The 26,666-nt window shown below is 41.5% G+C and overlaps 1 protein-coding gene across 9 annotated transcripts in view; it reads right to left on the bottom strand.

The window, feature by feature from the left end:
• The window catches only part of tmcc1a (transmembrane and coiled-coil domain family 1a), a 37,063-nt gene extending 11,307 nt beyond the window's left edge, over window positions 1-25,756 (bottom strand). The window contains exons 1-5 of one of the 9 annotated variants that reach the window (XM_020610662.1): window positions 25,642-25,756; window positions 24,665-24,745; window positions 20,416-20,483; window positions 16,722-16,769; window positions 14,959-15,245 (exon numbers count right to left, since the gene is read on the bottom strand). In XM_020610662.1, the coding sequence (XP_020466318.1) occupies window positions 14,959-15,245; window positions 16,722-16,728 (294 nt within the window). In that variant the 5' untranslated portion in view covers window positions 16,729-16,769; window positions 20,416-20,483; window positions 24,665-24,745; window positions 25,642-25,756. Of the gene's footprint in view, window positions 1-12,039; window positions 12,697-14,958; window positions 15,246-16,721; window positions 16,770-19,245; window positions 19,421-20,415; window positions 20,484-24,664; window positions 24,746-25,635 lie in introns of those variants that run through there. The other 8 variants (XM_020610666.1, XM_020610663.1, XM_020610661.1 and 5 more) reach the window with 8 other exon arrangements.
• Window positions 25,757-26,666: the final 910 nt, after the last annotated feature.

Raw genomic sequence — 26,666 nt, 5'->3', positions numbered from 1 at the left:
CCTGTGATGTCAGCTTGGGTTTCTTGTGTAGCAGCAGTTTCGCATGTCAAGATGCAAGAGTGATACTATCAGGACTCTGTAACTTCATGTTTCTTTCTGGGAAATCTGTTCTGCTCTACACTCCTCGTATTACACCATTCTCTGAAGCATGGAAAAGGTGCACTTGTAGGCTGGGTTAGCTGGCTTTCTATCCCTGCTTATCTAGAGTCCAATATCCATGAGAGATGGGACCTTGGATCCACGGTGGACATAAGGAACAGGGTTTTTTTTAAGGCACTTAGACTTGTATTTAAGTGTTTCTCTCCTCTTATACCACTTGTACCGCTCTGACTTCATCACTCGACCTGCATCAAAGCCAATCATCTCTGACTGACTGAACTTCACACTCGTGATTAGTTGGTCTGATCTTCAACCCTACAGTCTTCGGGGCCACATAGTGAACATGGTCGTCATAGCAACAACATGACAGTACTTGAGTGATCTTTTATAAAACTTAAAATTTTATGTTTGTGTATGACAGCATGTAGCTGGATGACTCATGCAAGTCCATAGGGTGCGTACCTGTATTATTATTATTTACTATTCGTTATTTATTAAAAACATAAGTGTACGCAACTCCTACTTTCTGCTAGCCCCTCTCATTTCCTCAGGGTTTCAGTTCCCCCCTGTCATGTCAAATTAGGCAGTGCTGAAATTAACACAAGAGATGTTTTAATAGCAACCCACTTTTTGTTTCCTTTAAGGGGATCCAGTGTGGCAATGAACAATGAACCCCATTCAGTGGATATAGAAAATTACATAACTCCATGTGATGCTGGACGGGGGCCAGTTTCCTCAACAAATGCACTCGTAAATTAACACAGCAAACAAAGCTGCATTAATGATTATGCACAACACACACGCACAAACATATCCAATGCCTGCCAGTACATTTACTAAAAATTCTGAGTGTGAGAAAAGCACTTAGTGTTCAGATGCAAAGGAAAGAAACACGCATCAGCAGTGGAGGGTGCAGGTCAGGGAGAACAAGAAAAATAAATAAAAAACAAATAATGTTGACATTATTCTCCTACTAGATTTTGTAGCCTCTATGTTTACTAAATGTATTTTATGGTTTTAACACAGTTTTCATTTATTTACAAAACAGAGGCGGTAACGCACCAATTTTAAGTTAGTAGCAGTATAAACACCAAATCAGTGTAAACACATGTAATGGATGCATGACTTGAATCACCGAATAACAAATAATAGAAATTCTGAACATGAACACGAACATACACTATAAACAAGTGGAGATGCACAGTGGTGGGGATAGAAAGCAAAGAGGTGTCAGCAGTTACCAGACTAAGGATGACCCCCATAGTGATGAGACGCACGAATGTGGCTTTGACTGATTGTTTGGTGCATCTGTTTGTTGGTCCCTCAGGAGATGACCACAGTCAGGGGAGAGGGTAAGAGCGCTGTGCAGGGAGAGAACTTATCACTTAGGACACTAGGACACTTCTTCCAGACAAAGTCTGCTTGCATCAAAGTCCAATGGACAAAGGCTTCACTTGACGACATGGAAGTAGAGGCTCTTAGAAGCTAATGTTGTCTTAACTGAATATCCAAAATCCATAGAGTGTTCAGTCCCTCCGGCAATGAACCATGACTATGGATAGCTGTAGAGTCTACAGAGTGTTGAGCTGCTGGTTCACAGAGCAGTTGGTCCTTAAAGCCCATGACCATGCTTCACAATGCCTAGCAGAGAGTCTATGAAACACACATATATGTGATTCGACAAGCACAATGCTTACAGACGGTGGAAGAACAAGGGTCTGTCTGATGTGGGTTTGAGGTGAATGGAGAAGAGGCAGTTAATCGGATGAAGACTCAAGAAGAAGAAGAGTTTGCTGTGAAGTTAAGCGTTCACTGGTCCGTCAGGCATAACATGCTCAAAAGAGAGGCAGAAACCAAGAGGACGGATGTGAGGGTACTGAGGGAGCATACAGGGAAAAAAAAAATCTGTCGCTAAGAGGACACAGAGCAAGAGCGGGAGAAAAGCAGAGAGGGGCTGTGAGAAAGCTTTGTGATGGGAGGGGAAGCTTTTCTTCTGCTGGAGTTTCTGGGCCAGCTCTGCTCCAAAACAGAGACTAGCTCAGGCAGAAAGAAAGGGAGAAAACTCTTCCACTCCCACTTTTTAACTATCACAGTTTGATTGTCACAGCCAGTCAGTTTCCTGAGTGGTCATGCTGTAATGAATCACCTTCCGCTGCCTGTGTGCACTAACCATGTGTTTCTGCTGACCAATATTACAGGAACTGACTGAGACATGTCAGCTTAAAGTGGCATGTTTTCCACACATTGTACAGCATGAAATATGCAGAAGAGAAGACAGGTGCGGCTTAAAATTGATGAAAAACCTGAACTCAAGAAAAAAATCCTAGACTAGCTCAGGCAGAAAGAAAGGGAGAAAACTCTTCCACTCCCACCTGTGGCGTCTGCGAACTTCAGGAGGGGCTTTACATAGGGGTCCCCTGAGGTACAGTCACTGATATAGAGGGAGAACAGCAGTGGGGAGAGCACACATCCCAGGGGGGTACCTGTGCTGGATGTGAGTTTCCCAAGCCTCACCTGCTGGCTCATGTATTTTACAACGTTGCTGATCCAATGACAGGTACAGTATGGGCAGGCACAGTGAGCTGGGTGAGTTTGGTATCAAACACCAAGCTGATCTGCACAAATAAATGGTCTTATACTTGTATAGTGCTTTTCTACGCTTTACAGCACGCTCAAAGTACTTTCACACTACTTGGCCATTCACCCATTTGCACTCTCAAACGCTCACACATTCACACACCGGTGTCATCACTTGGAGCAACTGGGGGTGCAGTGTCTTTCTCAAGCACACTTTGACATATTGACTGGACAAGCTAGGAATCGAACCACTAATCCTCCGGTTAGGAGACAACCCGCTCTACCTCCTGAGCCACAGTCACCCCAAATAGGATCCGTGCATAGGTCCCTGGGGAGTCAAGGTGTTGCAGAATGTAATGCAGTGCCATATTGAATGCATGGAGCCTCAAATATCCAGTACTGGTCAGGTTAGAGTTTTGCTTTGTTTCCATTAAAGGTATGAGTATGTGATATGTATAAGAGATACTGTGGGAAAAAAATGTGCAAGCATAGCAAAACTGTGAGAGGGAACACAATGTGTCTACATGAAGAGAAACAGAGTGGATACATGGGGAGACTGTTTGTCCATTGGTGGTGACTGGTATTTGTTAGAGCTGTTTCTGTCTATAGTCAGTCATTCCTGGTTATACAACAGGGAAACAGAAAAGGCACTAGCTCAAAATTGCAGAGTTGGTCTGGCTGGTTGCTGTATAATACCATGCGCCCAAACATACTGTCAGCCTATTCGTAAGCAGGAAGATGAAGAATCTGGAGCAAACTGTTCCAGCTTTTCACCCTGAAAGATGATTTGTTCTGGCACCTTCTCAGTTTTCCTGTCCTCTCTACCCAAACTCCATACCACATGTGTGGCCCCATGTTGACCTCACTACCCACTTTGGAATGGTCTCACTGAACGTTCTGGGGTCTGAGTACATTTTAAGAAGTTTTACTGAAACTCTGTGGTGTGAATGGGGCCATTAGAAGGCACTACATTTCATGACAGGAGGACAGATAATCAGAATTGTCATTTGGTTAATAGGAAATTCTCATTAGTACTGTACAGCTATTATCTATTGGAAATCTTAGAGGACATTCTCTTATTGCCAAATCAGATTATCTAACAAAATGGTGGCAGTCTCATATACAGAGGCTAATTTCCAAAACTGGGGTCACAGTTATATTGTAGCTTCCACTTAATTGTGAACTAGTAACTCAGGAAATACACAAGTTAATTCTTAGGGTTCACCATACAGAATCATAACCATGGATATGAGCCTGTATCCACAATAACAAAGCTCTAGAAACTGCACACTGAACTGGAATACAACCATAATGAATTAGAATATTCAGTCCACCTGTGCTTTACCTTCTATCACAAGTCCAAATGTCTGCTGTCAAAGGCAATGAAAAAGTTGGGTACTTTCCTTTTCTGCTCTCTGTCCGATGCATCATCCTCAACACAGAGAATATACAGATCTACTTTCAATAACATTAAATTATGACAGTTTGTAAGCATATACGAGACTTGGTGAATTGCTGAATGTAGATTATCATATCATTTCAAACAGAAAACAAGAGACAGCATAGTCAACATATATCAACAACAGTCAGCTAGAATATCACTACATGGATATGACAAACCAATACAGCTTCATTCCACCAGGGGGAACTAGAGCACAAACTGTGCTACACAGTGTGTGTTATCTACCGTACAGACAACTCCATCGGTTACTGATTCGTCTTTAAATGCAGCCATTTCCTGACAGGCTTCATGTCAATAACTTGTTTTGTTTTTGTTTTTTTTGCGTTCCTCATTATCACTCATCCTACTGATAGGCATTAAGAACCTTTATGCAACATAATTCAGCCCTGACATGGCAGTCACAACAAGGAACACAGGTGCCTTGTGGGATGATTCTGTGAACAGGGAGGAAGGGGGGATATACATGGAGATGAACAGCAGCAAATTACTTGAGTGAGGGAGATAAATGGTGTGACACTGGTGGTTATATAATGCGTCCCGACAGGGGATCATGAGAAGATGTGTGAAAAAGTGTGGGTTAAGGGTAGCTAATGCATTCTAGTATTTATGTATGGAGTTAGAAGCAAAAATATTGAATTGGTCTTATATCGCAATGGTGAAGAATCCTTAAAAAAAAAAAATACAAAAAATCCCTGGATCCGGATGATGGGCCGGGTCATCACCAAAATATAAAGGATAGTTCTGTGGGCCATACCCTACCTCTACAAAGAATTTCACCCAAATCCATTCATTACTTTTTGAATTATGCTGTGAAAAATAACAACCAACCAACAAATGGTGTATGTAATTAACCAACTACATTATTTGCCTGAAGAAAAACATATTGCAATGTTTCAGTGCTGCAGAGGTAGTTTTTCTGATGGGATGCAAACAAGTGAAATACAGTAGATTCCTACTGTTTGGCACATATGAAAATGAGAGGAATGTTTCTGGTTTTTAGAAGAGAGAAAATATGATGTTTCCCTAGAGATTTTGATCAGATTTCAGATGTGTGCATGTGTGTCCTAAGTGGGTCAGTGGAGCAGAACTGAGCTGAGCGATCTATAACCTCATCCATAATTTATCAGAATCATACAATGACAGACTGTGCAGGGTGTGGAAGGGATACGAAGTGTGCCCTCTCAAAGTCTGTCTGTTCTCTTTACTGGTCACTCTGAGAAAACCCATAAGCCTCACTTTATCAAAAAGGTGCATGGTAATGTATTTTGACAACACAAGTCACAAAAGTAATTTTCAGAGCTAGTACTAATATCTGATGATATAAAGGAAGTATTAAACCTAAACATTACGCCAGCCAGAGGACAATGTCTTAGGAACAAACATGTGGGTCAAGGTTGACCAGAACATCTGTAGCGACTGACCAAATATGTGGCAATCCTGCAACAGCTGAGAAAGCAGCATAGATACACGTGCATGCCACACTCATGTTCTTTTTATCTCTGATCCCCTCCCCCACCACCACCAGCCCCAAAGAGGAAGGACCAGCTGCAGGGCAAAAATAAATACAGAAAGGATGGCCCATAGTGACTCACTGCTGACATACACACAAATGTACATGACCTAAAAATATTCATTCAGAAAATAATGTTCTAGCCTAATAAGTAATCAATTAAAATATCCCACTACCAACAGAATATTAGGCCATTTCCTGAAAAATCAATGATGTTATTTGATAAACCTGATTACACACTGTAAATATAATTCATCTGCAGAGAGGAAAAGTGGAATTTCTGTTTCTTACAAGGGATGGAATATTCATCTAAATGAAATAAACCAAGTACTTTTTCTTAGCTTACGTATTAATACATTTAAATGTCCTTGAAAATGTAACTTGCTTCACTAGTTCAGACATCTGTCTATTAATAGCAGCAGAGAAACTGACAAAGAGCTGAAGCAGACTCCTTCCTTGTTCAGACCCAGATTAGAAACCTACAAAACTGGCTGGGAGGATCAAAGGCTTTGACTTTACAGATATATCTTGCTCTTTTATTTCCCCATTGTTCAGCTGATTCTAGTAATAGCCCCATCCACACACCTACATTTGTCTTTGTAATAGTCCTCTGACCCATTACACCTTTGAAACATTCTCATAGTCCATCCTTTTACAACCACCTTGACAGGTTTCAACACAAAATTGCTGTGGAGCTGTATGTGGAGAAGCCTGACATATTCCTATTGTTGTGAAAGCTATTAGCAGCCAGCATCTGATAAGGGCGTTGGCCTATAGCGTATGTAATATCTCATGAATATTCAACAACCTAATTAAAAAGGCTGGAGCTATGCTTCAAATGGGGCACTAACAATTGGGTGGAGAGCCAAAGCACACACAAACAATGCGCACAGAAGATGAGCATCTGATTCAAGGCTACTCTCTGGGTTTTACATGGTACAACAAAACACTTACTATACTCTGTGTCTCCCTGGATAAGCCTGGCATTTGAAATACAGTACTTTATGAAAAAAAGATTAATCACAAGGTTTAGAACAAACAGTATTCAACATAAAGTCAGTGTATTTGGAAAATTGCATACAAGTCTAAAATGATGAAGACAGTTTTCCCCACTCCAAGAGGACCTTATTCCACCAGACGGGTTGGTGAGGTGGCTGTGATATCAGATGGTGAACCTCTGAACATTCAGCTGGGTAAAGATGCTTCACCCCCCTTTGAACATCACCCTGTTACCATGGAGATGGGCCTGGCTCCACTATCTGAACACTGGACACAGATGAGGGAGAGTGGGATGAAGAGAGAGTGAGAGCTAAAGTAAGACAAACCATAAGAAGGTAAAAGGGTGTACAGACAGAAAAAGAGAAGGAAATCAGACTGCTGAAGAAATGAAGGACAGGAATAACAAGCAGTAAGGAAAGTTTCCGGTTTGATTACAGATCCTGAACAAAGCTGTGTGAGCTCTCTCACAAACGCACAAATCTGTACCTGAACACAAATATCCACAGACAGGTGACAAACAATGTCAAGAAATGAGTGCAGATGCTTTGTGAGAATCATTCAAGAGTATAAAAATTCTGTGAATCAAATGCTACGGTCTTCACCGTTTACCCAACAGACCCTTTTCATGTGATGTCAGACAACATCTCATGCCCCTCCCAACGGGGTATCCTCACTTCCACTGGTCAGTGGAATCACGGAACTCACAACGTCTAGAGTAGCTGTCAGAGATGAGAATGGATGATGTTAAACAGATTCTTCATTTTGCAGGTTGCTATGGTATAATTTTAGGTAACAGATTTTAAGGCCTTTGTCTGATCCTGAGCTCTCCCAGATGGAAGTTGACAGTCCTTAAATCTTTAGCTGAAATGTCTCACAATATGACTCTAGTTACAACCCACCTCCATAAACCAACCAGCTGGAACATGGCACAATATCACAGAATTCATTGTGACATGACGTTGAAAGCTCCACTTTTGATTAAAGTGGAAGTATCTTTAGGCAGTGCTCTCCAGCACTGCCCTGAAAACACTAAATAAGGGGCGTATGACCTCTCCACAGAGGCGGAGGATGCACTTGGTGAGGATACAAAAAGGTGACAACATTTTTCTCACCCCAAAGCAAAGGAAATAGGCCTAAGCCATGCATGGCACCCTGGCTCCTTAAGTTATTAAGACAACAGGGCTGGGCTCTATACTAATATTTATTTTTTGGGCACTGGTGTCAGTAAATGAAAAATATTAGAGGCATTGTTATTTATCTAACCTGAACCAAGCACTGGCTTTGCTTATTTAACACGAGTCCTTTCAGCCCTTTTATTTCTGCTTAGTGTCACAATAATTCATGCTACAAGGTACCAAAGATATCCAGTTTACACAATGAAAAAATAAATATACTGCATGCATACAGTAGCAGCTGAAGACATGTATTTACACAGCCTACTGATGTTGGCACACCTTATTTTCCAGTGGCTACTTGGTTCACATACTGAAGGTCCTGATTCAGAACTGTTGGTTTGATCTGCTTGATTTACTGACATTATATAAATAAGATTTTAACTGGGACATTCTGACTGCTGAAACTGATGCGAGATCTGCTGATGGTCTTACTAGGGAAGATGTCTCACTCTGATGGAGTTGTTGGCTTCTTTTACCCTGGGTGAGTACAGACAGCGGTGTTGTGTCACTGTGTATCCCCCACCGGTTTGCAGAAAGCACACAAACCTGAAAACAAAGAATTTAATTTTGCATCCCCGCAAAGGAGAGTTCTTCAATCTGTGTCAAGGAACACTGGAGCTGTTCTGGAACCTCATGCTGGCCCAACTCTTTTCTTAATTGGACACTAATCTGATTACAAACAGGCACATATATTATAAACAGACACACACCTCCTGGTAGCAATTAATGTAAAGAGCAGGAAACAGGACAGGATAAAGGACCAGAACACAAGGCCCATTGTGCTTAATTAAAAGTTAGTCATAGTGTTTGATCTGCTGATCAATAACATCTCCCGGTCATAGGTACACTCAAACCTGTATACCCACAATATAGCATAGAAATAGACCTCTACACAAACACACCACTACTGGTTTAATTAACTTACTGTCCACAGGAGAAAAGTAGACAAGGCAATGTTTACACTTGTCATAAAAAAAGAACAAAACCAAAAAGGAGTATTTTGTTTCTCACAGATGAAGACGAGTGGGGAGAGACAGGAAGGGAAAATGGCTAAATTGTAAATAACTGGTCAGGAACAAGAGAAGGGGAAAGGCTGCAGAAACGTGAGTGTAACACATTTAAGAAAATTGTTTGTTCTTTTACAAAAGTCAACACTGTACCAACCACAGATCTGCCCTTAGCAGCTTTACACTACTTACTCATCTAATTGGAATACTCCAATAAGGTCTCACAGTTGATGTCAACAACTGACAGTCCTGATGTTGCACTGACAGCAGCAGCACACACACAGTGCCTGAAAGATAATTTGCTATGGGATGGTGGTTGGCAAACACAGCGCTGGGATGACATCACCTCCAGTGTTGACCAAACATATGCTTCATCATCCCCATGGCTCTCTCTCTCTCTTTCTCTGAAACTCAGTTGGTTGATTAAACACAGGTTTGACTGTATGCTTTTGTGACTGTTTACCATGACCACAGGGCAATCTGCTGTGGCAGTGTTTTTATTAGACCTGATAGTTGTCATGTGTATCTGCAGCCCTGATTGTATATAAGTGAACGAGACTTTGCAATACCCTGTTTTTGGTCTTCTGCAGCTTTTCAAATAATTGAGTGTCACTAAAATAGTTCCAGGATGAGCCACTGTGTCCTGCTGCAAAAGGCATAACAGCTTTCATGAACACAACCAGTAGCCTGGGGAGGTGAGAGATGATGGGAGCGCAGCGATGGGGATGTTAAACTAGCAGGGACAGAACAAGCCTCGGGGAAGCAGGTGACATTCAGCACCTTCCACTGATACTTCTGACTGCTCTCGTACAGGTCAGCATCAATGGTGGAATTACACACAGGCACCAAAACCCTTCCTAAGTGAAGGCTGTCAAAAATTCACAAACTAAATGTAATATTTCATTAGTTTGTTTGTTGTTCATTAGGAGTTTGCTACAACTCCTTTAAGTGCTCGATGAATGCTATTTAAATATTTATTCTTTAATGTATGCTTTAGTGAGTTATTAAATTATTTATTTCTTGTTTTTACCCCTGCATTGCTGTGAAATGGGAGAAATGAATTTGTTTATATTGCGTATGCATACGCAAGGAAAATGGCAATAAACATTCTAAGTTCTAAGCTCTGAAGGGCAATGCACACCGGGAAAATTGGACAAAAGCATATCCTGATGCGTTGATGTGTGTCAACCCACAATCACGCCCATCAGTTCGCTGCAGGTGTGTGGGCATTCAATGACAATAATGGTTGCTGTGTTTTGACGTGCATCACAATTCACCCTTGTGTGGTGCCATTTAGTGGCAGCCATTATATTTATTTCACATATGTAATTAAAATCTGACACTACAAAACCTGGATTGAATGTGAGCTGAAAAATGGAACAAACAAGAGCTGGAATGATTAAGCAATTAGTTGCTCAAAAGAAAAATAGACAGAAATGATTTCGCTGACCCAAAAATCATCTATTTTTAAAGAAAGTTAAGAGACAAAGCTATAACAAAAGTTTTATGTTGTTTTCTAAAAACATTTTGCAGTATGCCATAACATACATGCTTTTAAAGTTTTCTGTGATACATCCACCATTACATCAGTCCCATTGTATCATCTTATGATTCCAAACCAAGACAATGATACAAAATACATTTAAGATGCTAAAAAGTGAAACTGCATTGCACTGTATATGATATTGAGCTCTTAATAAAAACATAATAGGATAAAAACAAATGTTTTTAAATATCAAACCACACTGCTGAGAGTATTTCCAGCTTTAGTCTGCATACAGCTGTGTGATTTCAGCTTCTCCTCTGAACTGTTTAAATATGTGGCATTTAGTTTTGAGTTGGGATTAGGTATTAGGGACACTGCTGGAAAACACAGCACATTATCTCTGACATGGAAACAAAATATGGTGATAGACAATAGAAAACAAAGGATGCAAAGGAAGACAGGTCATCTACCTAACCTTCCTCCTTTCCAGTACTTTCCAACATCCCATTTTTGGAGGGGACTAGGTTACGGAATATGGTTAGATTCTACAAAGACAAATACAGCTTCAGTCTCTCACACTTAAAAAAAATAAAATAAAATAAATCTATGGTGCGAAAGGACTGACCTCAAGGCTGGACTTCTGCTGCATCTCAGTTCATTAGCTCTAGTCCACTAGAATCCACTCCCATCTCTTCTTTTAAACTAGTCTTCCATCCTGACATTAAACAGCTTGCGCTTTCCAGCACTTCACTTCCTACCTGTTTTTATTCCAGTTTTATCTCTTCATCCCGCTGAGAAGTCCAGAATAGATCAGACTGCATCAAGCTGGGTTCATACCTTTGAGACTGAAAGTGAGACTACACTTCTGTCACTGCATTTGTGCATGTAAATACTGATGCCTCCAGGTATATGAAAATGTACCATCACAGAGCTAACCATGAATAGGAAGGGTGTAGTCAGTCAATTAATCAGCAGCTAATCATAATTACTCCCACAGGCTGAGCACCAGCTGCAGAACAGAGGGCTCTTAACAGACCTAATGCTGAATTGTAACCTAGCCCCTCTACTCTATTTACGAGTGCTACCACCAAGGGACAAATATTTCAAACTTATGGACAGATACAGAGCATGCTAAAGTAGCCTGGTAAAGCAAATGAGTTCCAAATGCTCCCTAATCAGCAATGATATAACATAATGCTTATCAATAATTACACCCCTTGGCAACGGCGCCGATCAACCTTATAGGCTGCTGCAGCATAAGTTACTGTTTAACAACCGTTGAGATAAAGTGCAAAGAAAGACTTAGTTACTGTATGGATCATACTACCTAAAAGTAAATGGACACAACTATTAATATGCAAGAAATGAGCAAACAATGCTTTGTCCAGAGTTGCCAACTGCCTGGTATGCACACTGTTTCTCCACATGACAACAGAGTCAGTTTTTAGCATTTTGGCTACTGTCTTGAACAAGCAATCAAAGTTCTGATAGAGCAGACAAAGTCAAACTCTTTGTGAAACACCAAATAGCTGGAAGACAGAGAGAAAGAAAGAGAGACAGAGAGGTGGAAAATGACATGAAAAATCATCACACAAGCATTTTAAAGACGATAAAAGACTTCGCCAGCAGAAAAACCTTAAGTTAACTGTGTCCTTAGTCATGAAAGGAGCTGCAGCATGGAGACAGGAAGACAGACAAAACAAGCATGTGTGTTTTAAGCTTACCTTGGAGTACTGCCTACGAAGACTGAAGCGCTGCACCATCCTGACTTACTGACGGACCCACAGCTGGACCCCGTTCTACTCGTCTCCACTCATATCCCTCCAAAGTATACACAGCCTAACACACACACACCAACTGAAGGCACACATGCTACCCTCCTCTCCAAACATCAACGTACACACACATTTCTAGTCCACGCCACTTTTGTCTACTATGCAAACACAAAAGAGAAAGACATGAAAAAAGGGAGGGACAGCAAGTACAGACAGCTCAGCTATGTTTCCCCTTACTCATCTTCACAGTGATCCCCTGAGCTCTGTCGCTTTATCTCACAGACACAGCCACTCACACAAGATGCTCACCCCACATCATGGTTTCTAATACACACACATACTCAGTACTTGGACCATAGATACAGTAGAAAAGAAGAAGTCTCACAGTCACACGTATACACACCCCTCCACATCCTCTCCCGAACACGCCACTGATAAGCACATGCACACATACTGTAGCTAGGCTCAGCTCTTACTCATCGAGGATGAGGCAAGGTTGCCTCCTGCTTCCTGTTAGTGAGCTGAAGGGTGGGGTGAGGAGGAGGTAGAAGAGGGGGAGACGGGAAAGAAGGAGGGAGTGTCTGTGCTAATTCTCTGCAGGGACAGAAAGACAGGGACAGAGAGGGAAATAGAGAGAAAGAGGAAGAAAGGGGAAGGGAAGCACAAGAGGGAAAATGAAAAAAGAAAGAAAAATCTGAACAACATTCACCATTCCTGACACACCCACAAAATCAGACCAGCTACACCATACCACTCTCCACCTACACTACACTTACACACCTCCAAGGTCGACCATGCTGTTACTATGGCAACCCAAGCAGGGCATAGTTCTAAGTTTCAACATAACCACGGTGACCACTTGGATGACCTGAATGGCACTGTCATTTTGCTGGGCAGAGATGGAGCTGTGATGTTAGTGAGGGATGAATGAGACAGGTTTCCATCTCTGCCAATGGCGAACAACACATCACAGAAAGGTTGATGGTCATCTACTGGAGCATAGATTTCTGGCTCTCAGCCCTGCTCCATCATCGCAGGTAAGGTCATTTAGACAAAACTGAAGGATACCAGGTTTACGAATAAAGAAATGGGGAAGGAAGAACTATATCAAATTTAGCTCAGAGATTAAAGCTGACAGTTAAAGTGGAAGTTTAAGTAGCCAGCTATCACTCTCTTCAACACATTGATACTGAGTCCTTGGCATGGCTTTCTTCATTAATCCAAGGATCAGGCCAGTCATGAATGAGCTCAATATAAACACATCCTTCACAAGAATCGAGCCCAGGGACAGCAGGTTAGCTGATCTGACAGTGACCTCTAGTGGCAGACAGAACAAACTGTAGTCTGGAATACCTAGAGCAGTTCAAAATCAGGACTTGAAGTTAAGTTTAACGATTTGATTTTAAGTGAATGTGGGGCCTTTGGAAACAAAATCCAACATACAAAAACACCTAAGCTTCTTATTTTCCAGTATAGACACTGCAAAAATGGCACCCCATTCATTACTTTTACACCACTCTTCCATAAACCAGCTATATAGAAATCAAGTGTTATTTCAAATAGAAAAGTAATTCATAAATAGTTGATTATGCAAACAGAACACAAAACAAACATTTTGAAAACACACTGATATTAACTGCATCCTGTCAGCTTTTCTATCTAAAACCTGATTGGAGGCAAACTGAACTGAGTAAATAAAGTCCCACTATTCATGATGCATGTCAGGACAGAAACCAAGCTATGAAGTCCAAGGAATTCTCAAAAGACTTCCACAAAAAAACTGTGGTGAGGTGTTAATCAGGCCAAGGGTATAAGACCATTACCCAGAAGCACAGTCGCCTCAATAATTGTGAAATGGAAAAAGCTTGGAACCACCTAGAGTAGGCTGTCCAGTCAAACTGAGTAACTGGGTGAGAAGGGCTTTGGCCACAGAGGTGACCAAGAACCCAACAGTCATCATCTTATCATCTTGCTCATACCATTCCTATGGTGAAGCATGATGGTGGCAGCATCAGGTTGTGTGGGTCCTCAGCAACAGGGACAGAGAGACTGGTAAGACTTGAGGGAGGGGGAAAATGTAACTGTATACAAAGAGATCCTTTCAGCACAACAATGACCTTAATCATACATCCAAGACAACAAAGGAATGGCTCTGGGACAAATCTCTGACTGTCTGTGAGTGAAACAGGCAAAGCCCAAACTTAAAACCTGTAAAACATCTGCAGAGAGACATGAAGATGGCAGTTCTCAGCTTCCCATCTGATCTGACAGAGCTTGACAGGATCTGCCAGGAAGAATGCGATAAATGATCCAGGTGTACAAAATGTGTAGGGACTTAATTTAATTACACATACTGTATACACACGTGGCAGTCAGATAAAAGCCAATCGTGATCATCTTGATTCCAGCGGAATCAGAAGCAGTTATTTACTACTTCACACCACTATGAGAAGGAACTTTAAACACTATTACAACTTTAAACTAAATGGAAGAAAAGCTGACTGTGGCAGTCTCTGGCTTTTCACTTGTCTATAGTGTATATTTAAACATGCATGGATGTGTTGTGTGTTTTATTTGCTAGCAAAGCTGCACTACAGATATCTGGTCTCAGCTTGTATTAAAGCTGGCCAAGAAAAAAAAAAAAACAACATCTTTGCCCTTAATCGATAGACAGCACTCAGACAGCATTAATGGCAGGCCTTCTCCCTGTGTTCACAGCTGAAACAACAGGGAATATTATATCAGTAGCAATGTGAACATCTTCTGATGGACAGTTCACTGACAACAAGGCCTGACACCAGCAAAAGGGGAAGAAAGACATATTACTGCCTGCTTGTGATGATACGAGTCACGGCCACTGTCACTTACCCTGTCCGTCTCCTCCGTGGACTGGTATCCTGATGACAGCACCACATCACTGCTGGTGTATCCAGGGGCAGGGCTGATGGGTATGGTGTCAGTGGTGGAGGAGGAGCGCGGGCGGCTGGTATGATGCTGCGGATCGTGAGTGCTGCGACGGTGCGGGGCCTGGGGGCTACCTCTCAGGAGAGGATCGCGGTCTCCACTCCCAGATCCCGACCTGGACCCCTTACTGCGCCGGCTCTGCAGGCTGGTCCCACGCCTCATCATGCCCACAGTGGCTGAGCCCTGACCAGCTGCAGAAGGAATCACAGGAGCATATAAGCAATGAGATTCAGCACAGGAAGAACCCGAGGCATCCTCAGGGGCAGAGGGGGAGGTGTCACCTGCTGACAATAGAGAGGAAGACGAGGAGGGACACAAGGAGTTCTAAGTGGAGCAAGAAAGGGAGAGGCATTTACGATGCTGCTAGAACAGCTGTTTCAGTCCCTGGCCAATAACCCCCATGCTCTCCCTGGTGTTTTGGCTCATCTTACTGAAGGAGGGGTGATCCGACTGTGAAGAGGCCCTCTTTAACTCTAGGCCTTGTGATCCTCCTGCTTCTCTTCTAGCTCCCTGACCTGAACTGGAGCCCATTGCTGCATATGGCCCTGCTGACCTCTCATGAATGATTGGGAGGCATTGTCCTATTAAACAGTGTGCTATCAATTGCCTCTCTATCTGTCAAGCATGCCGAGGGTAAGAACAAGACAACAACTGGAGGAGAGATGACTAGAATAGAGTAAAGTAAAGGAAGGAACAATGGAAGAGGAGATGGGACTATCTGATGGAGGGTTGAATCAGCTCAATGGCGGTCAGGGCAATGAATCCAAAGAGGAAGCATGTATCTTTAAATCAGAAACAAGAAGCCATGCTGGTCTAACACAGAAAGAGAGAGAGAGAGAGAGAGGCTATGGATTATGAGACACCAAAACGTTGCCTAGATCACTAACATACAAAGGCTAACTTTCACGTTAACTGGTGACTATCGTATCTTTAAAATGTCATGCTAACGTCAGAAAGTGTGCACACTAAGACTAGGGTCAGTAGACTGGACAGCATTAACCAGTATGAATGCATAATGAATTTAATAAAAATAATAACATAAGTAAATACTCTGCCATCAGTTGAAGATGGTAGCAGACAGGCTGCCTCAGTGACAGCTGTGAAGTCCTCTGAATTCTTTAACATTCAAACAGGCCAAGGTTTCATGAACAAACACATAAGCAAAGAAAAACAGGTTGGACCCAGGTTAATTAACACGATACAAAGACCACACAATGAAGCAATGTCAGCAGTGTAAAGCGTATGTTTATAAACCAGAGCCCATTGCCTACTATTGTTAAAAAGATTACACATCATGCTTTATCTATTTGTCTTTTACTGCTTGAAATACAAAACTAACTCTTTAACTTTATACCCTAAACAGATACTTTAATGTATGTGTAGTCTGCTGAATCTAAATCACTGAATCATACTGTACTGTATCATTACAAATGTTGCAGTATTGTTTTTGTATCAAAACGTGGAGCATGTATCGAAATATATATTGAATCATGAGAGAGGGAGAGATGCACGCTCCTATGAATCATACACGAATTCAGGAGTAAACAGGCTGAAGAGGGTGGTGACAGAAAGGTGCAAGAGGCTGTCAGAATAAAGAGAAGGATGCAGACATTAAGAGAGGAGTGAAACAGAGAAAAAGAGGACACATTAGAAAAAGAAAAACCCACCTACCATCAGCCCAACTGTCAGCCTAGTGACTCACTGTTGAGGATAACCTGGGGGAAGAGCAGAAAAACATTTTTAAGATACAAAACTTCAATTGTCAACATGTGTGATACTGTGTGACAAAACCTGGTGCACGTTTGCGTTCCTTCGGGAGCTCATTTAGCAACCCCAAAGGCATCCCGCCCTTATCCTGTGGCAGTATCAAGAGACAAGGATTTACCTACTAGAAACAACCAACAGTGCAGCATCACAAACACAGATCACTATGGTCACCTGGCTAAATTTTAGTCAGTGACAAAACCACCAGGGGTACACATATGATAAAGTACAAGCTGTCCTCCTCAAGAAGCAAGTTTACTGGTGGAAAAGTGATCACCTCTCAGACAGACAGTCAGCCTGAGCCTCTCTGCAGCATCAAAAGCTGTTGTCAATGAGGGTAGGGGAAAAACAAGTGAGGTAGTAAGTGTTCAGAGCCTGGGAGAGACAGTTTTGTGGTCAAACTATATCCCTTCAGCCGCACTGTCATGTCATGAAGAACAACACAAAGTTGGGCAGACACACACATCTAACAACAGCAAGAATGTAATCTATGCAAACGAAGCAGCTTCAGGCTTCTTTCACATCACTATGAAATCACTCAGCCTCTTAGACAAAGGGAGAAGGAGCTACCTGCAGGTAGCATATCACTACAGCAGCATTTACTTTCCACACAAGCTGGTTTGCGTTCAATAAGCAGGTTCAGGCCAGCAGATACTGATGTGAGGCTGTATGTCAATATGGTGACTACCGATCAGTTAAATGTGACTGTCAGAGAGAGAGAGAGAGAGCAGGTCTTGAACAGCTTCACCTGCTTGCTGGCTGTTGGCTGCCGACTGGAGGAATCAAGATATTGTGCTGTCAACCATTAGGCAGTGCCTTTCATACTAATAATAGCACAGCTTCTACTTGGTTTTTTTTTTTTTACTGATTGGCAGAAATTCCATCTAATTTAACCAGTTTTCAATGTAAATAGACTACATCATGACACTTGTTTCCAATACCCCAGATCCCTCTTATAATTGTGCTGAATACAATTTGATGATGATGTAATTCCAGAGATTTGCTTTTTCTATAAGAGTCATGCATACACATGTAACATAATCAAACATACAGTACATGTTTACCTGGTCATACGTGCAAAGATGCAGCCTCACACAGACAGTTAGCGAAGTGATTTTTCTGACAGTGACACTGAGGTGTGATTGATTACAATTGGGGCACTGTGATGTGTTGTTTTGGAGCTAGTGAGTGGAGGGGTAAACCTAAGCTAATCCTGTCCTGAAGTTGAAGTTAAACCTGAAGCCCTGTGCCTATCCCTCCCTTCTGTGTCTGTAAATCCCCTCCTCCATCCCCAGGCTGATCCTAACGCTGGATTGGATGCTTTCTCGATTGCCTGTGGGTTTAAATTCAACCTAAATCCTCTTTCAAGAGCCTTTAGAGAACAAAGCATTATTGCCAGACTTGGTGTGGATGCTTGTGTATGTGAGAGGTCCTGTATCATTATTCAGTTTAAACAAAACTTATGGTTCCACCTTGCTCAGGTGATGACGCAAAAGAACAAAGAACAGATGGGTCTTCAAATGACAACAGTCCTTTCCTGACCCAAAACAACTAAACAACTTCAATGCACTACAAAAATTATACTATTTAGACAATGTACCAACATACCACTTCATAAGATTGCACATCCGAGAATGCACCATTTAGTATTCTTAATCCAAATCAGAAGAACTGTGTTTTAGATTTCTGAACATCTAAAAACAAAAAAAAGAGTAAGTTATAATCACTTCCATTTTGAAAATGACTTGAAAGAGCAAGAAATTTCAAGCTAACTTTAAATCCAGTATTAATTTCAGCACAAATGTAATATTTTGCTGATCCTCTTCTCTGTTTACTTGCCTCTTGGATCAACCTTAGAAACATGGTGAGTGGATGTATTTTGGTTTATTTAAGCCTCGCCCATGACAGACAGATCAGTGATTAACAGATGTCAGTGACAACTCCGGTCAGCAGCCTCAGCCATTCACCATGTTACTCAGAAATTTCACAATAATGTCAAAGTTGAATGACAAAGATCACGTGGACAGTGGCCTCTCTGAAACCATATCACCATCATCCTCATATAAACACACATCCCTGTCCCTACCTCTGTAGCTCATACCGTTCAGCTGAGCTGCCAGTTGTCCAGCCCTGCTGTCGCTGTCTGTGGCCAGCTAAACTAAAGAGATGGTGAGCAGAACTCTGGCACCATCACAGTGGGGAATAAAAAACAATTCACACATTCACAGTTTGTCATTCTGCAGACGATGAAAAGCAAGTGTGAAATAATATGATAGATCTAGGATTCGGTTTAATAAACCAAAGAGGTATTAAAGGATAAGGCCATTCATTTTCTATATTACAAGTATTTTCATCAATCGCTCTGCCCAGCTCTTCTGACATTTTCCATTAAGAAATTATAACAAATGAGAATGTAACAAAACTTACTGATCAAGCAGAAATAATTGAAAATCCCCGACTGGTTAAAGAGGTCAATCCAGCACAAATGTGAAGGTGGCACTCAAATAGCTAAGCAATAAAGCAGGCAATCTGTAATTTAGCATAACCTGAGATAAATTATGCACCAGCGCTGCGCAAAGTTGTCTCTGCATGCAAACTCTGCCATACAGTAGTTGCAAGCCAAATAACTGCATAACAACCTGATCACTGTTTCTTCTGACCAATACAAGTGGAGGTCAATCAGGTTTATGCTCTTTGACCCTTGAAGCAGCCCTGTTATTCGTTGCTGAACATACAGTCGGTTAACTCAAAGTACTGTATGCCCATTGCTAAAACAAGCCCACGCAGTGTTTCTAGAAGAGTTTGAGAACTGGCGTGGAATACATCACTCTTTGTTCCCTCTCAGCCATACACAGGCCCATTGCTGCCCTTTGTGCTGTGCGTCTTTCACTGACAGACACACATCAATAAGAGGAGGCCAGAGAGTTCTGGCACCGATGTGTGAGTGCATGCATGAATATGTGTGTGTACGTGTGTCTGTATCAGACAGCGAAGGAGAGAGAGAGAGACAGCGGGCATTATATTGTATGGACATGTGCGTACTGTATGTGTGTCTTTGACCAGTGGAAACTGGACCGTATCTCATTCAGCAGCTGCATAATGACAGCACAGCCAGGAAACAGGAACAATCGTTATTGTATTTGTGTGTCTGTAGGGCAGGGAGGCAGCGTGGTGTCAGTTCTGACAGTGCAGGACGTGACTTCAGCACACTGCAAAAAGTGTGATAACAAGAAACAACTCTTTGTATTAGAATAGGACAGTGAGTAACTGAGAGAAGAGACAGGGGATCACACAGGGAGTCAAAAGGGGCCAGACTGGATCAAAGCCCTCTGACAGTCCACAGCATGTTTTGCCTGGTCGTGTCAGGTTCGGGTGGGGCACTCACAGAACGTGTCTGAATGAGGAGAAGAAATGACAGAGGCAGGCACAACGCCCTATTGTGCAAGATGAAACCCACTGGGAGGCCCTGATGCCAAAGCTTTCCAGGATCAGGACAAACAAAAGAAGACACAATACATCTACTCATATACAGACCTGCATATACTCTTTCTAAAATATGTTTAATCTTGGATGTATGACCACTGAAGTCTGTCCTACCTATTATTTTTTATCTCTTGGAGACCATCTGCAACTGCATCCCTCACTGCCAGTCCACATCCATGCTGCTGTGAAAAGCAATACAAATGCTGATCTCAAAAACAAAAAATGAAGTATACATATGCATACTGAAACACACACACATACACACGTATAGGGAACAAACTGTGATATATTTGGTATTAAAGAAGTCTGAGTCATCTAAATCTACCTAACAGATTCTGTGAAGTGGGAAGCTGCAAAGACAAAGAAACAGAGACGTATCTTTCATCTCCACGTAGTAATTGTGTTCATTTATATGGTACAGGGCTGTAAACATCACATGAATCTCTGACTTACAGGCTGTACAGTGAACACATATAGACAGCAGGGCAGAGATGTGTCATTAAACCTAATGCCCTGGGGCTGTGCACTTTTACCAGAGAAGCTTTAAGGGACACCTCTGCATCTGTGCCCAGCACCACAGCAAGTGTCCTGATGAATAATTCACCATGTGCATGGAATTGATACTGGTCCATGTTGACTACAACTACAACAAACCTCAGTGTCTGACCTAATGGACAGAGGAGGATCTCATTTCATTCTCTTGGTGTTTACTTGACTAAGACAGATGTTCTCAAGAGGGAGGTTCCGGTGGAGAGGCAGAGAAATTAGTGGAGCATATAACACATGCAAGCCCTACAAAGTGGGCTTGACTTACTAACCTCATAGATGTTTAACAGTGGCCAGGCCACCAACTTAAGCCAACATAGCTCATGTTCCACACACTCTGGCAGAGCATCATGAAGTGTCAACAGGCTGGAAACCACCTACACACCAGCTGAAATCTCATACCAGAGATTGCGTTAAAGGTGCACAGCCATTAAGGAATGGGAAAGGTTATGCATGTCATGGTCAACATACACTTCGTGTGACTGAAGAGAGAAACCTTCCAGGTTATCAGGCTACAAGACATTTGGTTTGCTGCAGTGCTGTCATGTGGGAACAACTTTACGTAGTCAGATATAAATCATCCATGCTGTCACCTATTTAAATAACTTTCCAGTCACATCTCTGATCTCAGGTAACCAGACACTTCTCTAGCTCACTAGCAGGGTTAGTGGGAATCAGCACAGCAGAGCTCTAGTCTTGAACCTTTTACTATGAACGTGCTATTGGGCTCACCATGTAGGCTGCAGGGCCACAATATCAAGTCTACCATCCTGGACAACATTTAAGATGAAGGATCATATTTCTCCTGACCTCTAAACCTCAATATAGATCTACAGTAAGGACAAGACGATGTACACCAACTGAAATGAAGGGACAATCAAAATTCTTTTTGTTTTCTGCAGCAAACAGTCTTACTAACAATACTGGCTCAAATAAATAGGACCGATAATCGGCCATGTTGCTTGTCATCTGTGCCGCAGCACGGCATGTGTTACAGTTTAATGTCTGCAGGTGGCGCTCATCTTACACACAGCTTGTCACAGATAACGTGGATTCACCACAGCACCGTGGCTGGGATGCTGATATTGTAGCTAGTTAAAAATACTGAAGAATAGAAAACAATAAAAGTATAAAATAAACCAATATAGTTTTTTCAGTGTTAGTTTTACTCTCTCACACATTTTAGGCTGCTGCTGTACAATCTGAGGAAGGATGAATTACAGTATTTCACTTTATTGTATAAGCTAGTGGCTGACTGTTCACATTAGTTAATGAAAGTGATTTTAAAGGATAGGCTCAAAACTTCTTAAGTCTGTCTTAAAAACAGTCAGATTAATATTTAGCAGAATGCTAAATATTAATTCATCCAGGCAGTTGACATGAATGTAAATGTATGATGAAAATAAACTGAGACTTTTGATCAGATTATTACTGTAAGAGGGTTTTTAAACCTCTTCTCATGGTCATACCACAACATCCAGAGAGACACTAAGAGGGAATTTTATACAAAAAAGACTAACATTGGAAGATACTGACCAGAGCATATTAGTTTTAGATAAACAATAGAATACAGTTTTACCAGATGAGAAGTGATGACATCAGGAAGGGGTTATGGCAGGCACGGAGCAATGCCTTGCTTCAATGTTCATATGGGAACATGACTACCGTTTCGAGACTCGCTTGAAAAACTGTGAACATACCCTTTAATACTAGAACCTGGAGTCTAGCCAGGTTTTAAAGTGCAAACCCTTGTGACGCAGTGTGACCCCTGCCTCTTTTCTGCCTCTGCCTTCAAACAGGAAGGGATCAGAGGGAAGCAGGCAGCTCGTTGCCACTAGAAACCACAGCCTTTATAAAGGAATTTCACCTTTATTCTGGAAGAGTGGGAGTCAGTCCTACTGGAGAGAAGAAACCCAATCTGTCCACAAATACAACCAAACATTTTACTTGTACATGATTTTCAATTTCAGTCTGTGGCATCTAGATTAAACAGCACTATGACACCTCTGCTATCCTGTGGGCTTTCAAATAGTAAAGCTGTTCTGGAGGAGGAAAAAAATGCAGGGAGAATGAGAGAGAGAAAGGAAAAAGTGTTTCCTTCCTGAGATATACAGTAACACTTCCTTTTTAGCCACGGGTGGGCCTTTGGTTGAGAGAACAGATCTAAGTCGCTGCCTGAATGAGGCTGAGATTGTTTTGACTGATGCCACAAAAAAACATTTTGACCAGAGGAACATGAACCAAGTGAACATTTATCATTAAAGTACTGAGCATCTTCAAAAAAGACAGATGGGCTATTTTTAGTGTTTCTGCACACTTCACCATACAGATGGATATGTTGATATATGATAATCTAATAAACAGATTTTAGACTTTTATATGAGCCATTATCAGTTGTCACCTTCCAGTAAAGACCTACACTGACAGTCTGTTCAGGTGCCCTCACCAACCTGACAAAAAAAAAAAAAATCACTTGTGCAGCAACAAAGACATGATCCCTGATTGGCTTCCCACTCACAATAATGTTTGATGGAATGCACAACAAACAGGAGGTGCTACTGCCAAAAACTGAACCCAGGCCTTTGCAGTGTGGCTCTATGTCTGCAGTATACAACATATCCTGTTTTCATCTGCAAGAGAGAGGAGCATTGGGCACTAAACAAGAGAAAATAATCCTCCTAAATATTTTCTTTCTACTTAATGCATTATTAAATGTGGCAAAATATTCTGTAACACAGTGTAAAGCATCCATTCATCGATCTTCTATATGCCACTTTTCCTATTTCAGAAGCTTTTGCGTGGCATACAGTGGGTGAGACGTCTAGTACATCCTCAACATAGCAGTTTCACACTTATGGGCAATTTAGGTGACGAATTAGGAAGAAATCAGAGCACCCACGTGCTCTGGGACGGCAGCATTTTGGTTTCATTACTGGCATGCAGGACAAGAAGTTGTTTCACTTAATGATTTCACTGTGTCATATTAAGACCTGACTATAAAAATGTATATAGCACATTAGACACCTTGTTACATGTAAACTATCAAAACAGCGCAGCTGGTCTACAAGAGACATGATGTCATACACCAGTAAAAAGCCTTAATGACACAGCATTCTCTCTTCCTCTCCCATCAAACAGATTGTCTCTGCATATGGTAAATACATAAACCTGTCAGATACCTTTAACTAAAATCCACTTCATATCATCAGTTTAGTAATCCAATGTCTGCAGCTTTGTTGTGAGAACTGCAGGCTTCCTGTAAACACAGCCAATTAATCAGCTTCTTTGACAGCCAAGCAAACATAAAGCAAGCTGTGTTAACCTCAGGATCTGATCTAGGATAAGCACATCTTCCCTATGTTTGATGCTGAAGTGTTACATGAAGCTGAGCACATTTCAGATCATCTTTAAAAGCCACCGTGTTCTAATTTGTAAGCAGTGTGCATACATATACACAGAAACACATTACACTCATACAAAGACTTCCAATTCCTAGCTCAGAGAAGGCACAACATGAGTGCAGTGGGAACAGGGGGAGGAGGAGGAGGAGGAGGAGGAGGAGGGAGGGCAGCGTCATCATGGTGGTCTGACCGTCAGAGTGAGACATCAGCGGCTGTGTGAGCAGTGCCCTGAAGGGGCAGCCAAGCTCTTAGCCACTTAGCAAAATATGCTGAACAGGCAGTAGGATACATCATGTCATAGTGGACCCTTCCAACCGTCAGTGTGTCGACTGTAGTGCAGTACAGTGTAAAAATGGCCAGAAATGAGAGACAAAAAGAGACTGCATGAACAAAGTCTTTGCAGGTTGAAAACAAACCTTCAGTCCATAATTGTGATGCTGCAGTGGCCTTCCTTCATTGCAGAGGAGAAGGCAACCTGTTACATCAGGCCCGCGGGTCTTCAACAAAGAACAGAAACAATGAGATGAGAACAGTAATCCTCTAATTGCTTCCTTGGCACATTGTACTCTCTGCATCTACCTGCCAGCTGCAAGCTTGTGTGTGAGAGTGTGTATGACTCTCTCTGTCTGTCTCCCAGACACTGATAATAATAGGTTCTTGAGATGCCTACCTTTTCCAGGCCACGAAATCAGACTGCATTAACCAGATGACACTAAAATAAACCCTGTTGAAGGTTTATTAAAACTTGTGTAGGTTGCAACAAACTGACAGGGCTCTGGCTAATATCAGAGATCTCAACATGACAGCTCCACAGTAAATAAAAGCAATGTTTAATAAATTACCTGGAGATAAGCTCCTGCACATGACTTTCTTTCTGCTCCAGACTCCATAACAAGCCATTAAGTCATAAACCTGAATATAATGTGACAGCAACTGATCATGTTACTGGATGCCACGAATTCAGTTTTTGTTATTTCCTACTATATAAGACACGGCTGTTGTGCAATATCCTGCAACTTTTTTAAAGTTGAATTCATACCAGGGACAGTAACGAAAAATCAGAATAAAATTATTCTAGCTTATATACATTAGACCCCATAAAGGTAAAATAAGGGCAGGGTAGCCTTCGTGTATGGTGTGAAATTATATGAAGCAACATGTAACAAGCTTTTAAAATCGCTAACGCTAAATGTTAGTTCAGCCAGTGTTAACGGGCTCAGGTTGACAGTCCCGTTACTGTCATTGTACAGAGCTGCTAATACGTTGAAATATCAATACACGACACTAACAGCTTCTCCTCGCGGCACAAAAGCACAGCGCACAGCACACACATGCACAAACTATGCGCAAACCAACCCCCCAAAAATAAATTAAGAACATATCTTACACTTACACGGGTGATAGCCAACTGTTGGAGCTGCCACGGACATCCAAAGAGCAGCAATCCTATTCCAATAGCGTACGCCTCACCGGCCGTCCTCCCACCCCGTACTAACTTCATGACGTAAGACGTAACCTGGCGAGAAGAAGCCAAAGATTGTTTTGTGGTAAGATGCATCACTCTACTGTAAAGAACTTATTCTTACAGCTCTAGTATAGGCCTGCACAGACCTCTTTTCGTTAAATATTATACATACTCACAAAATAATTTAGCAGGTTAAATTAAAGCCTTTGTATAAATTTGTTCCAAAAATTTTATATTGTCTTTATTTTGCCCCCAAAAAGATTTGCAACACAGACTTTGGTTGTACTAGAAAATGACATCAGGACACCATCAATTAAAGTAAATGATACTATGTTAAACGATTACATTGACATTAGAGGATACCTTCACTATTTTAACACAACCTTTAAACTGTTGCTCCAATTAATGCCAAAACAGTCAATTACCAAATTTATAGTGGATCACAGTAAATAGTAGATAATCAATTGAAGTTATTCATCAACCAAAACATTTAGTTAGAGCTTCTGAATTGTAAGAAATTACAGATTTAAAAAGTTATTTTCTGTATGAACTGACTATTCTGTATCTTACAGATTTTGTACTTAAAAAGTAGTAGGCACAGTCGGCCTATGTTGTGTTTAGCCGTTCTGGCCTTTGAAATGTTTGTTCTCTTGTTACTGATATAAACAAACATGCTTTCTCTTATATTTTATTGACTTGATTTCTCTTGACTAGCTCTGCACAGAAGTGAAAAATACAGCCAATAAAACCAACAGAGAGCAGTATTTGTGACCTTTTATTCTGGTCAAACAGAATGGCATGACTAACCTAATTCACATTTTGAAAATAAGCTTTTGAAGGCAATGGCTACATGGAACTATCAGGACAGATTACTTTTTAAAAGCCAAAACTAACTATGTGACTGTACTCACTATTGCAATGTAACAGCACAATTACATTTTTAATAGTGTCTT

This window comes from Monopterus albus, unplaced genomic scaffold (assembly GCF_001952655.1).
Source record: "Monopterus albus unplaced genomic scaffold, M_albus_1.0 scaffold106.1, whole genome shotgun sequence".
Lineage (NCBI taxonomy): Eukaryota > Metazoa > Chordata > Actinopteri > Synbranchiformes > Synbranchidae > Monopterus > Monopterus albus.
The sequence above is the reverse complement of the archived record's forward strand: the minus strand, read 5'-3'. Positions and strand labels throughout refer to the sequence as shown.